At 35.2% G+C, this 14626-nt stretch overlaps 1 protein-coding gene across 1 annotated transcript; it reads right to left on the bottom strand.

Moving 5' to 3' along the window:
* Window positions 1–291: 291 nt before the first annotated feature.
* LOC144446357 (prolactin-releasing peptide receptor-like) lies at window positions 292–14128 on the bottom strand. Its single transcript, XM_078136103.1, has 2 exons — window positions 14071–14128; window positions 292–1599 (listed from the first exon to the last, which is right to left on the bottom strand). Exon 2 carries the CDS (start codon window positions 1552–1554, stop codon window positions 292–294), a length of 1263 nt encoding a protein of 420 aa, XP_077992229.1. The 5' UTR covers window positions 1555–1599; window positions 14071–14128.
* Between the last annotated feature and the right edge of the window lie 498 nt (window positions 14129–14626).

The raw sequence follows: 14626 nt of genomic DNA, 5'->3' as shown, positions 1-14626 counted from the left end.
CTAAAATTAATTATCAAAATTGTTCAACTAAAGCGTATTAATGACTTATTTTAGTAAATAAATAAAGACTAGTTTCGTATCCCTACAAACCTTACTTTTGTCTGAAAAACAAAAAAGCAAGCCCAAATTAAAAACAAGCCGGTGTTGACTTGAATATATAGTTGACACGAATAATATAAATAACGATTATAGATAGCGCAGTCTAAGATCAGTTTCAAAAATTGTGAAAAAAGCAAAAATTTAGTGAACAAATATGGCGGGAACGCACTCAATGCCAGAAATGTAAAGTAATCAAATTCGAGATTCTCCTTCCTCAAAATGGTAGACAGGTATATATTTACATTCTGCACTATTCTCAGCATTAAGTTGACTTGATTCGTTCCGAGATGGCGTCGTAGTGGTAAACTCACTTGAATGGGGAAGATTATGCCCATTTTGTGAGTGGAAAGTTGCAACTTCCTGACTAGAAATTGTCGCTAGCTTTCTTTCTGACGAATCTGAATTCTTGTCGTGATTGCAGTGAATGTTTAGTATTACGACATCGTTCTTACCATGGCTACGGCGCCAACATGGTAATATGTTTTTGACTTTCCCGTGAAATTTAGAATGTAACCACGCATATATGAAGGGGTTGTAGCATGTAGAACTCATAGCCAATATGTGACAAAATAAAAAAGTGACATTGAAATATGTACTGTCAATGAGGTTGACATTAATGTCAGTTACCACCATGACCACGTTGAAGGGCAACCAGGATAGAGCAAAGCTAGCTATGACTGCAACAAGCAATCGGTTCGTTCTTTGTTTACGTCTTGTTTCAACGTATTCTTGTTCGTCGGTGATAACACCAGGTGCGACTCGTCGGTTTAAGTTTAAGGACATTCTGGTGTAAATGACTGTAACAATTATTAGTGGAGTGATGTACTGGATTAGAAGCAATGATATACCGTATGTTGTCCGACGAGATGGAGTTGGCCATAACTCAAAACAAACTATGCCGAGTCCAAATGAACGTAAATCGAACTGGTGAGTGTAAGCTGCTATGGGAGATGCCAAGCAACATGCAATGAGCCACGAGACCGCGATTATTACGGAGCATGCTGTTAATGTCAGGCGGGCTCTCAATGGATGCATGATGGCAAAGTATCTATCTATCGCAATAACGACATGCGACATCACAGAGACGTAGACAGATATTGCTTGTACCATAGGAACAAAACGACACATCGATTCCCCGAAGATCCAGTCATCCATCAGACTGTGTGCCAGTGTCCATGGAATGCAAAATATACACATGATAAAGTCTGACGCGGCTAGGTTTGCGATGAAGAAGTTGGTGACATTGTGTAAACTTCTATAGCAAATAACAGTGCCAACTAAAAGAGCATTTCCAATCGATCCGATGATAAAGACAAATGAGTAAAGGAGAATCGTCAGCCATGATATATTTCTGAGTAAAATTGTCCCTGGCAACTCCCTCCTCTCACCGAAGGTGAGCATTGATGAATTCGAGCCATTTTCTGCTAGCCAGTGGAGTGATCCTATACTAGACATTGTTACAGACACCTCTAAAATCGTCGTCGGTCCCCAGAAGGCAATCTGTAATACAAAGTTAAACAATTGTAAAAAATTCTGTCGTAGGAACAAATCACACTTTTGTTCCAAACACAAACTGAAATTTTCGACTTTACACTTCAGATAACAATTGTGAAAAGTTGTCTAAGGAAAGTTCACACGGAACATGTCAGACATTTTCTTGTTGTTTTTTACTCACTTTGGGCGTTAAATCTGTGGTTACTTGGGCTCATGTTGGTAATTTTTCGGCCACTTATCAATAGAAACCCTACAACTTTAACCACAAAGCCAAATTCAACTTGAAAAGGAGGGGCCTGTGTACTTTGCACGTACACCTTGTGGGTAAGCGCCACACCTATTTGATTTAATTTACTTGTTTGTCACAGCTTGGAATGCTGTGAGTAGTTGTAATTGCACAAATGGATGAAAAATGTACGATTTACGAGGGTAACTCTTATTAATCTCAGACGTCATTGTATAAAGTACGATTTCAATCACAGCCCATTGAAAGATGAATGAATTAAGATTACTGTAGCTTGTGTCCTCGCCCTATCGGCTTGGACGATCAAATCATAATCACAGTTAGTAGACAAATCCCTACAAGATAACTAGTCTATATGAACAATTCAAGACATGTATCTACTGGTTGTGTTCTTGAAAGCATTTCTAGTCTTTAAGCGAGCCTTAGTTTGAGGCCACCAATTTACATACATGTCAATGCATTGAAGGAGACTACAGCCTCAAACCACATGAATAATTTGGCGAGACTGACAAACACAGATCAAACTATATCAACCCAAGATGGCGTATTTCAAGTCTACTAATGCACTCAGATAAAGTGCATTTACCTTCTCATTACCACTCAGCTAAAACAGTAAATAAAGATGAATAAAACTCGTCACGATTTGGAATAGTCGTCTCAGTGTAGTTGACGTCGCTATAGGTTCACCGTCTCGTCGTTGTTATTTCAGTTTTGTTTTTATTATGTATGAGTTGGTCGCGAACATCCGTATCGACCCTACACGATACAGAGTCATGTACGGTGGTGGACTGAATAGTCATATCGTATTTCCCTATCCAATTTCCCTAACAATTCCATATCAACATAGATTAGAGAAAAAGAAAAACACTTTTCATTTCTGTCATTTTGGCTTCATAAAGATGTAATTATCTAGGTGTAGTATGACTTTATACTTACAAGGGGATTGATAATGGAAACATTTGTTATATAGAGACCAGATCTAAAGTGAATGCCTTCTTACAAGGCAAAGCCTTTAGATAAACTTTGGTGCCTACACACATTGTCAGAAGGCAATATTCTGAGAAAAACTCTCATACATGGTGTCAATTAAATAAGTATACCAAACTATATGAAAATTGAAGCTTACAAAAACGATGTTGCATAATTACCAAAAATCATTAATTAGGCAAAGGAATCATTAATATTATAAGCTGCACCATTTAACTTTGTAGCCCACTTATCGAAAATCTTCAGTTATGCAAATTACCAATTACTATTACAACCTTCATAAAATTATATCGAATACATGCACTTTGTTAATTTGAATGCATGTACCAAATTATATGAAATTTGAGTTTGCATTCTTGATATATTACTTAATTACCGAAAACATCAAAGCTAAGTCAACAAACTATATATATATATATATATATATATATATATATATATATATATATATATATATATATATATATATATATATATATATATATATATATATATATATAATTGGTCATACCAATATACCATATATATATATATATATATATATATATATATATATATATATATATATATATATATATATATATATATATATATATATGTATATATATATATAGGACATGTGCACTTTGTAATAATTGTTGTCCAGTGTCATTAGAAGTGATGCAATATTTTTTGAGATATCGTGTTCAGAGAAGGACAAACAGATGGGCAAACCTTCAGACAGACAGACAGACAGACAGACAGACAGACAAAATAATAAAATTCTCTTCCTTTACGATAGGTAAGGAGATCTTTTGAGTACAGTTGCCTGCATAAACACATACAGGCGCTAGGTTTGCGTTTGAAAACACACACACACACACACACACACACACGCACTCTCTCTCTCTCTCTCTCTCTCTCTCTCTCTCTCTCTCTCTCTCTCTCTCTCTCTCTCTCTCTCTCTCTCTCTCTCTCTCTCTCTCTCTCTGATGTATATACTATCCATGTGTTTACCTTTGTTTGGCTATAGTAAAAATATCGCGATTTTGAGAAACCGAGATCATGAAAATAAAAATAATTGCAACCCGGTCCAACAGTTGCGAAATGTCAACATACTGACCTGTTTATTACCTCGATCGTTAACTCAAAATAAAATATCGCCAGCAGCGCATCACAGGGGAGGAGAGAGGATAATAAAAGTGACAGGTTGGTTGTACAACTAGAGGCAAATCCTAATGAGGTCAAAATGTTGACAGGTACTCTAATTAGTTTTGATCCGTTTTGACTAATGAGCATTGTATACTTTATGGTCTTATGGCAACTATGGATATTCGACGGGGGGGGGGGGGAATTGAAAGTTACGCAGTCCTAAAATTTGAAGTACAGGTTTGACCAATTATCAGCAAATACATCACTGGCTTTCATAAGAAAAACATACATTTAGCAATATATTCATAACCTAAAAGTATATGGGATTGAATAGCATCATGCCACAAGATAGGTAGTCTGTGTAAGTCTAAAAGTACAACTCAAGGGTTACCAGATTACATTTCCTAGTGACGAATATGTATGAGCCAGCACACAATTCTCTTGAGTAGGTCCGAAGGGGAAAAGGACTCACCTTTCAAATGCAATTGCATAAATTTGCCATGCGTTTCGTTTACGTGTGTGTATAGTAACTGTATACGTGCATTACCCAAAGTGATTTTCAAATACCATGGGATATATGTAAGATATAAATTAATGGAAACAGAACGTAACCATTGACCACTCGAATTCCTTGCTGGTCAATACAAACGAGAGTACTTACTATTTCACTTTGACTTTGGTGACTTGAATATGTTTGCAAACCTTTATCACCTGCATATAATTAAATTTAAGTTTATATCCCAAGACATCATCCCGGCAAATATTCTAATATCAACGAAACACATTTTAGCAACGCATTTGAACCCTCTGTAATTGCGATGCAGTTTTTTTTTCACGTTTTCACATTGTTCAGTTCTCTGGTGTTCCTTCGTTTAGATTTCTGTACCTGCAGACCATGCCACTGTCTGGATATATATATGTTAATATGATCTTGGTGTTTACAATGAGAATAGTATTAACAACTGCTTCAGAGAATCGTTTCACTTTATACCAAGGGAAACAGACAAGGATGAAAAAGCACCTCAGACCACTAAAAGAAGAGGTCTGGGAATGTACAGTGCATTATTAGTGGCAATCTGAAAGATAACAATTAGGAGTGGAGACGTGAAGTGTCCGTTAACAATCACCTACTTCATCAATCAGTTACAGTAGTAAGCTTACGCTGTTGACGTTTTATATTAGCTTTATTTCAGGGGTTTTCAATCATCGGTTGCGTAGTCGGAAGATTATCACACTAACGCAAAGATGGAAGATGTGATAAGAGATTTCCAATTATGTCCGACCTTCATCCATTATATTAACTACTGACGTCTTAATCTTTTTAATTTGGAAAGATGTGAAAAATGGCGACAGCGACAAAATTGGGAGGTTTTATTGATGTAATCACAATTTGCAATAACGTCAGTTGTTATACCAAACACGTCACTACTACACAAGGGAGTCTACATTTTAACAAAAGGCATTAATTAGGAAATAGCTATAGGGCCAACGAGAACATTGAACTCCCTTTTATCTATGCGAATTTAAGGCTCTGTTGATTTCTATGTATACATTTTAAGTAGGTGGTACCTTTTAATTAAAGTCGACGTGTCTAGTGGGACAGGATATTTTGGGGAGACACCCCTTGAACTAATTATGGGGTTATTTAGGCATATGACACTTAAAGTGAGCGATAGAATCTAACGATCCTTATTTTATTTCATTACAAAAACATAAAATAAGATTTATCATCATAACATTCCCTCCAAAAACTCTCGATATCTTCTGTCAAAAAGTCAAAAAGTTGTTTACTGAAAAGGTTTGTTCAAGATCAGCAAACTTCTAACAATTGGATTTAAATATGGTCAACCGTATGTACTAGGTACCATGAAAATCAAAGCGGGAGCTGTATAGAGTTTGGTGAAATCGTGATATATACCGTGTAAATTACATGTATGTATGTCATGTATGTCTGACATGCTTCAATTAATAATGTAACTTGCACATATTGTGATATATCATTTGAACAGACGGCCAATCAGCCTTGTTTCAAATTACAAAGGCAAAGACATATCAACAGACAAATACGACCTAATTGACGACATTGTGTTGAAAACTCTAATTGTAAAGATAAGCACCCTTATTATCACTTTGTCTATATGTCCTTGAAATCTAAATATTAAGGAGTTTCAACCATCTCAGATAAAAATAGCTATGTTTTGAATTTTGAAAAACGAATTTTGCATGTATTGTTGGGAGTTTAATACAAAAATATCTATAAATTATGTATTCAGGTTCGTCTTTAGTATTCTTTATACGTCAGGGTTTTGTTCCCTTGTTACCATTATTGTATGATAGGAAATATCCTTCAAACGTCAATGTTACATTTTTATACATGAATGCTCCTGTCGGGAACATGGTCAAATGTTTACCGCCATCCGTAGAGGATAAAATTCTCTTTGATATCACAAGTTAATAGATACCTATTCACTCGCTCAAGGTAATATTTCTGTTCTTCTGATCTCTCGATTATTTTTGCACTTCAGACTATTTACAATATACCAAAGCTCTGTACAAGCCTCACTGCCCAAAAAGTGTTAGGTCGTGAATGGACATCGTCTCTTATTTTATTTTAAAATCAGTAAGTATCCCTAAGTTAACAAATATATCTCAATTTGTATTCTTTTAGAAATGAAGCATTCCTGCTATTCAGTGGAAGTCTCGCATCCCCTTTTACTAAAAACCAATGCAATCAATTGCATGAATGATTACCGCCCAGTTGTCATAACATCAACGAATGTGAATGCGTTCTAATCCAAAAGAATTGAATTTCGTGTTACTCATATCACTGACTCTGAGGTCTCTGGTTCGTAGGATGGAATTTTAGCTCTACTGTACATTAAGGTGTAACTGGGAACCTTTTTTGAAACTATTTATTTTTTTAGATTAATGACTTACTCGTAATATTGTTCACCATGAGATGTATTGAATGCCCTGTAGATAAAACCATTCGAGTACGCCCCAATGAATCAAGATTTCAACTTATTGTTAGTATAAGTATAAGATCTACCATCATTTTCTTATCTATACTTTCAGCATAAAAATTGAATATATGTACTGAAAATATATGCAATAAAATTTAGGGTCCCCAAATTAGGTAAAAGTTAGGATAACTCAAAGTCGATGCGCTTTTGGAAAATTCACATTATTTTTTGTTTCAAATGACTGTGTTTATATTGTTGGTTGTTGGATAATACCCCAGTTACAGCTAGTGTAGCTTTAAGAGCTTTTTTCTCGTAGACGAAATTGGTAATTCTAGTTACCAATACCAGCAATTATAATGGCTTACCTCACTCAAGAGGGTCAAAATAGATCAAGGAGATCGACTTATTCTACCCCCCCCCCTATAGTAATGCAGGTGTAGCACATGGTGTCGACAATGATCGAATAACCGTTCTTTGTATGATGCACCTAGGTGGTACAATTTTATTTCATGTATTGCAGAATTCCGTTCTGTCTGGATTTTTCCAAAACCTTCAATACATCCTAATCCGCTGGGTTTATCATTGACGCTAATGAAAACCGCGTTGACTTATGTGGTTACTGGTGACGTCAACACTAGGGTTCAGTATGTTAAACTGGATTCTGTATGAAAGTACAATGCAGTACAGATGCACGTAAACAACGCAGATATTCTAATTCAGCCAGTAATAACTTACAGATTTGAGAACACTTTGGAAACCTGTACAGGTTACTGTTACCCATTTTGTCATACTTACCTTAAATATTTGAATTCATTTTGATACAATATTAGTAATTGTCTAACACAAATAATTTGCTTCTATGGTAAATTCCAGATAATCTATATATTTAGAGAAAAAGCGATATGAGAGCGATAATATTTCTTCCGTTTGTCTTGTTACGTTGTTAAAATGATGAAATATATCAGTAAAATATGTTCGCATTTTTCAAATTATGCCACAAATGGTTAGTTACATTGATTGCTAATCATAAATAATTTCCACTTCATAGACGTTTATGATCATGACATACTCGATAAAATTCTAATGGTTGAAACCTAATGAGCGCACTTTTTTTTTTTACAGTACATGTAATATTTTCAACTTTTCGACCCCCGGCTCCCAAAGTTTCCACTGTCATCTATCCAATAAATAACATCATGCAACAACAATGTTGGATTAAAATGTGTCTACTGCTATTTCCGATAATAGGAATCTTGAAAGACAGCCATGTTATGCGTATGGGAATAGAACTGATATACATTGACTTTAGGCAGAAATGAAATATTATTTCTCTGGCTGCCATTTAGTATACAATGAACGAGCCTGATTCAAGTGAAAATGTAGTGTTACGACTGAGAATAGTATTTCATACACCCATATAATACGAATGTCATCAAATTCTGCTGCAGTATTAAAGTGCATAAGCTGAAACTGGAACGTTCTTTACAGATTGTTTTGTGAGGTATGATTTACTCGTAATATCGTACATGTACACCCTGGATCACCTGTAGGTTTATTACAGTAGACAGTATGGTTCAATATATCCACTCAAATAGATTTGGGATTTGCACCCGAAAATCCCCCCCCCCCCCAAATGAATCACAATTAATTTCGACTTATGAACTATTATTTTTATAGATACAATAGACCTCTAATTGACGTGTACTATGTCTATTATTGGTATTATGTGTGATTTCAGTGAATATTTTGTTGGTTGTCTGATTGAAAAAATAATACCCAGTTACAGGTAGTGCACAATGATAACAATTTTATGAATGTACTCGAATCTCTAAAGATGAATCAAACTCTGAAAGTAGACAAATACATGTAGAGTGAAATCCCCTGTGACTTACGATAGTAGTTTCGAACAGATTTAAAGTGAACGAGTCCGTGACCAACTCCACGCTGTATTATAGCTTTCAACACATGTATCAACATATCCCGGAAAATCGCAAAAAAAATATATCTAGTCTGGCAGAATTCATTTGCATAATCACCTTTGAAAATACCGATTTAATTTTTAACGGTACATCAATGTACAGTGTGGTACATATGTAATAAATTCTAATGTGAATCTTGAAGACATAGCCTACTTGAAAAGAAGTCTAGCACTGGTGCAAATGTTATTATTGAAGTATAGCAATGTTATAGACTTGTCATGTTGCAGAATGCGTAACATTTTTTCGATATTATTTCCTGAATATACGAAATTTAATTTGCACTCCTTGAGTCCGCAACACCCATTCATCTATTTTGAGTTTTACTCATCTTGGAAAATGTTGAACTTGGCTTTAATATGTTAAAATCAATTTCACGTCAAAATCATACGGTGGACGAGGGGTACAATTTCCGCGCTCTCAATGACTGGGCGTTTCAAAGCAATTTCCGTGCTCTCAATGACAGAGCAGAGTTCAAGGCAATTTCAGCGCTCTCGATGATAGAGTTCAAAGCAATTTCAGCACTCTCAATGACTGGGCGTTTCAAAGCAATTTCTGCGATGTCAATGACAGTTTAAAGCAATTTCAGCGCTCTCAATGACAGAGATCAAAGCAATTTCAGCGCTCTCAATGACAGAGTTCAAAGCAATTTCAGCGCTCTCAATGACAGAGTTCAATGCAATTTCAGCGCTCTCAATGACTAGGTGTTTCAAATTAATTTCAGCGCTCTCAATGACAGACTTCAAAGCAATTTCAGCGCTCTCAATGACAGAGTTCAAAGCAATTTCAGCGCTCTCAATGATAACAGTTTCAAAGCAATTTCCGCGATGTCAGACATTTCCGCAACAGAAACGATTTCCCAGATATACAGAAGTGGAATCCCCACAAGTCACGTGTTAGTGACGTATCATGACCCGGAAGTACATGTAACTGGTAAAAATTGTGGACACATGTGACGATGCACGTGTGTACACATTGTCATTGATAACTACAGTAACAGGTATTATCAGAGATAGCTATAGTAACAGGTATTGTCACAGATAACTATAGTAACAGGTATTGTCACAGATAACTATAGTAACAGGTATTGTCACAGATAACTATAGTAACAGGTATTGTCACAGATAACTATAGTAACAGGTATTGCATCCATTGTTTGATTCCGGTTATCTGACTCCACCTAGTTTTTCACTGTCGACCCTAAATGGTTTTTTTACATGTACGAGAAAAAAATAATTAAATCATGAAAATTGTGTGAAGTCTCGCCAGAAATAGTGGACGCAGAAACTGGCATCAACTTACATGTAAAAGGACAATATAGAACTGTTCTTCCAATCTGTAATGGCTGTACTTGTGATGGGAAGAAACGTATAACAGACACCTTTTTGAAAACTCATAACTACCTGACCTAGATACACACAACTGAAAAGAAAATATAAAATAAAAAATCTACCTATTCTAAAATTGAGCGTTTTATTAGGCCTAAACAAACGGATAAAATGACTAAATAAGGTACTATGTAGATTCAAATGTATTACCATCAGTACAAATGACTCGTTGTTACACAGCCGATCCTTTTCCACTCACTTAAAGAAAGAGGCCTGCCTATCTAATATCATTAGATAAATTGGATAAATTGGATAAATTACGACAAAGAATATCAAATCGAGTTGACAGGTCTCTTATCAAATCTTTCCATTCTGGTTTTATCAATTGTCAATTCGCCAATTTTAAAATATTGATATTTGTATAGTAAGACTTTAACATTCTCGCTTCAACGAAAAGGCTGTTAACGTTGTTGTGTTGTGTTGTGTTGTGTTGTGTTGTGTTGTATTGTGTTGTGTTGTAAATTTCCTCTTGCTATAATATGCACAATGTGATTGATTTAGTAGTCATGATATATTACAGTTATTCCCTCATAATTTAGTTTTTAAAGGGAGCTGCCTCAACGTTTTAATGAAATGTTAAGCCTAAATAATTACTATACCGCCAATTCTAAAAGACTCTACTGTACTTCCATAAGTAGGAACTATATGCAAAATTACGGTAAAGTGACTTTCGATGACCTTGAACGTGAAAAAAGAAGAGATAGTTCGGCCATTATCCTCGCGGCATATAGAAATATGCACATTTCACCTTCAGGGTATTATCACGAAAGCCGAGTTTTGATGATGTACAAGATGGGTTAGGGATGGTTCACAAAAATGAAGATATAGGAGGGAAAAACACAGACAACATTAAGAATTCACAACTTTCACTCAAACTGGTCTTATTACCAAAGTAGAATAAAAATATAACACGTTGTACAGCAGAATTGCTTGTATTAAAACTATAAACTAGCTTAATAAATTAAAATACACACTTTAATACTATTAATCTTTGGTTGTGGCTAAAAATATCAACTACTCACAGAGTTAGTCTGTTCTTTGTTGAAGTGCGGACTTGAAACTACCCATAGATACGTAACACAGCACGAAAATCGTAGAGGATGTCGAAGATACATACGACATGTTCTGTTCCACACACAGTTCACAGTCGATGTACGATATTCGACGTTGAGCTTGCAATCCTAGAGTTTAGAATTTCTCCTTAAATGACTCCAGCAGCATACTACAGTTAGTATCTAAATTACAGTGTCCCCGCGTTGTTTACATTGTTCTTATGTAGACAACTTGTTTGCCACGAAATTCAGCCATATGTCAATCTAGTATGGCAATTCTCTGCTAACTGATTTAACTTCAACAACTCAACTCATAATTCACTACCAAGAAATGTACATACAAAGTAAATGCTCAGATTTACATAAAATGTAAACATGTTTTGACCACGGGTCAATCCTACTTCATTGTCCAGGTCAACATGCTTACTAAACTATGACTATCATCACTTTGTGATAATCTACCTATACACCATCTCCCTGGTTTCGATTCATTAAACCATAAAATAGAACGTGTGTTCGTGTTTTCCTTCTCCTTCACCCAATTAGGCAACAAGCGATAATATATCTTGCAACGCGTAACTAAATAAGAGGATTTTTTTTTGTTTCCACACCTAAGCCAAATTATAAACTAGTTAAAAATAGTCACAAGCTAGAAACCTAGATGACTCATAGTCTGTGGATGCATGGTATATGCAATGGTACCGACAAGAAATATGATAGAAGTGATCATTAATGATAAAATAGAAAAAGTGTGTGGGTTGAAGACACCTACATGTACGTCATCGAATAGTGAGTAGTCGATAGAGACACAAAGTTGATAATTTATTTTAAAATAAGGCAATTACAATGTATGGGTCTGTATCAAAACACACTATGCAATATACAATATACAGAAAACTGGATATCATATCGCACTGACATATAGATTATGGCAACAGTTGCGACATATTGGTATAGTTTGCAGTTGTTATAGAATATAGTTTAAGAACAAGGACATGACATAGATGTTTGAAAGGTTTATATATTATAATTATGTCATATTTTAGGAAAAAGGCAGTTCGTAGTTTTACGACAGCATGCTAGCAATGATAACCTCAGATTATCTTCCTTTATTTGGACGTTGAGACCTAATGAGAATCGTAGTTGTATGTCTACAATGCCACCGTCCAATTAAGTTCCGGCATACTATTAGATGCAAAATGATTGAAAATGGCGGACATGTTACTAAAACCAATTGCAATAATAAAATGTACAGGTCACAGGTCGTTAGTAAACCTCTGACGCTGAACGCTAAGTGAAATATCATGATAAATCCTACCAAATACAGTCCGGACGGTAGCATCATTTTTCAATAAGACTTCAACTGATTACAAAGAGTGTTGGTAATTGTGCTGTCAACCCAACGTCATGTACAACAACACACAATGAATACAAACCTTCTAATATTGTCTTTTTTAAATTTCTAGTGGGCCTTGGGGAACAAAAACTGTAATGCAATAAAGGTAGGGAGGTCTCTGAGTTGTTTGTTGTCATACCAATGCCAAGTAACTAACAAGACAAGTTGAATTGAAAATATTTATGAATAATCGTACTTTGTTCATTCCTTTGGTCAAACATAAATCGCACACGCGTGATCAGTATTGATTAATTAGACAATTACACAAATATAACTATATTCACATGCTTATTTCTTTCGTGATCTTTGAATTATATGAGTACGTAGTCATTAACATATCGTTAATTACATCATAATATAAAATATAATGTGTACTATACTGCGATATGCTGATTAATTTAATTCAACAAGGATATGAGTACGAATTAACAGACTATCTTGACATTCTATGAACAACATTTACAAGATCATTACAGTTTTAACAAATCGGCAGTTTACAGTGTTATGGGTTTGTGTGGTGAATCTGAACTGACAGCCTGTCAACTGAATCTTCAAGGTGATGGCATTTTTCTCCAGTGAAGAGAAATGCACACACCGCAGATATGTTTCACCAGCTGGCAGCAAGCAAGATCCAATTTCGAAAGAGTTCATTTCAGAAATTAGGAAGTGCTCGTAATGGTACAGCTACGCAGAATTCCCAATTTGTCAATACGATACTGATGGTTATAGGTCATACGGGATCGTACTCATCACAGAGATAAGAATTGATCTTGAAGTGACATAGTCCTCCCAGTCAATTATTAAGATTAGATAAAGCTATGTGCAATTACATTAAAATTATCGAGTCATAAGGATTCTGACGCCAGTGTGTTTATGGTGAAATGTTGTGTATTACAAAAGATGTAAATACATTCGTACTTCAACCTATTGTAGTAATTTTCTTATCCTATCCAAGTAAATCTTAAATACACTCTGTATGAAAAATATAAGAACATATGCAATTCAAACTGGATCGCATTGCCAAACCCAAATTGTGTTAATGATTGGCTTATTAGGAGAATTATTAGATGAAAATATTGGTATTTTATGATAATTACAAAAATGCAATGTTAATTTATTAGTATAAAATAGAAACCATCCGGTCAAACACGAATTTTACTCATACTCATAGGATTTACTGGTCACAACATCAACATCCAAATATGTGTTGCTTACAACTCATATGACACATGATAGTATATGAATGAAGGCTGTTACACACTGATTTCACATAGCTTTAGAAAGAAGAGATACGCATATAGACAGTTACTGATCAGAAAAGAAATATTGTGCTCCCTTACCTGTTGAGGAATAGCAGCTATGTATTATATTCTCTGACCAATCTCGCTCAAACAGATAGATGTCGCCGCTTTAGGAAGTATCAAAAACATCTGATGTTCAGTGTATAAATATTCATGTCATATTGGAGTATTTTACCATATATGGAGTGTTTGGTTATACAGGAAGATCAACATATGTCGTCAAGTGAGACGATGCAGGAAAAAATGATACAATAGTACCAGTCACTGACTTTGTGGGTGCTACCATTACAGGAGGTGGGCAAGGCCTTGTACACATGTTCGTTCTAGCATGTTCTTGTTTTATACATCATAGTAATGTGTGTGTGTGTGTGTGTGTGTGTGTGTGTGTGTGTGTGTGTGTGTGTGTGTGTGTGTGTGTGTATGTATGTATGTATGTATGTATGTATGTATGTATGTATGTATGTATGTATGTGTGTGTGTGTGTGTGTGTATGTATGTATGTATGTATGTATGTATGTATGTATGTATGTATGTATGTATGCATATGTTATACTATTCAGCCATTGGTCATGAGACAAACAAATTTGCATTCTCA

This window comes from Glandiceps talaboti, chromosome 15 (assembly GCF_964340395.1).
Source record: "Glandiceps talaboti chromosome 15, keGlaTala1.1, whole genome shotgun sequence".
NCBI classification, from domain to species: Eukaryota; Metazoa; Hemichordata; class Enteropneusta; family Spengelidae; genus Glandiceps; species Glandiceps talaboti.
This window is presented reverse-complemented; position numbering and strand designations above follow the sequence as displayed.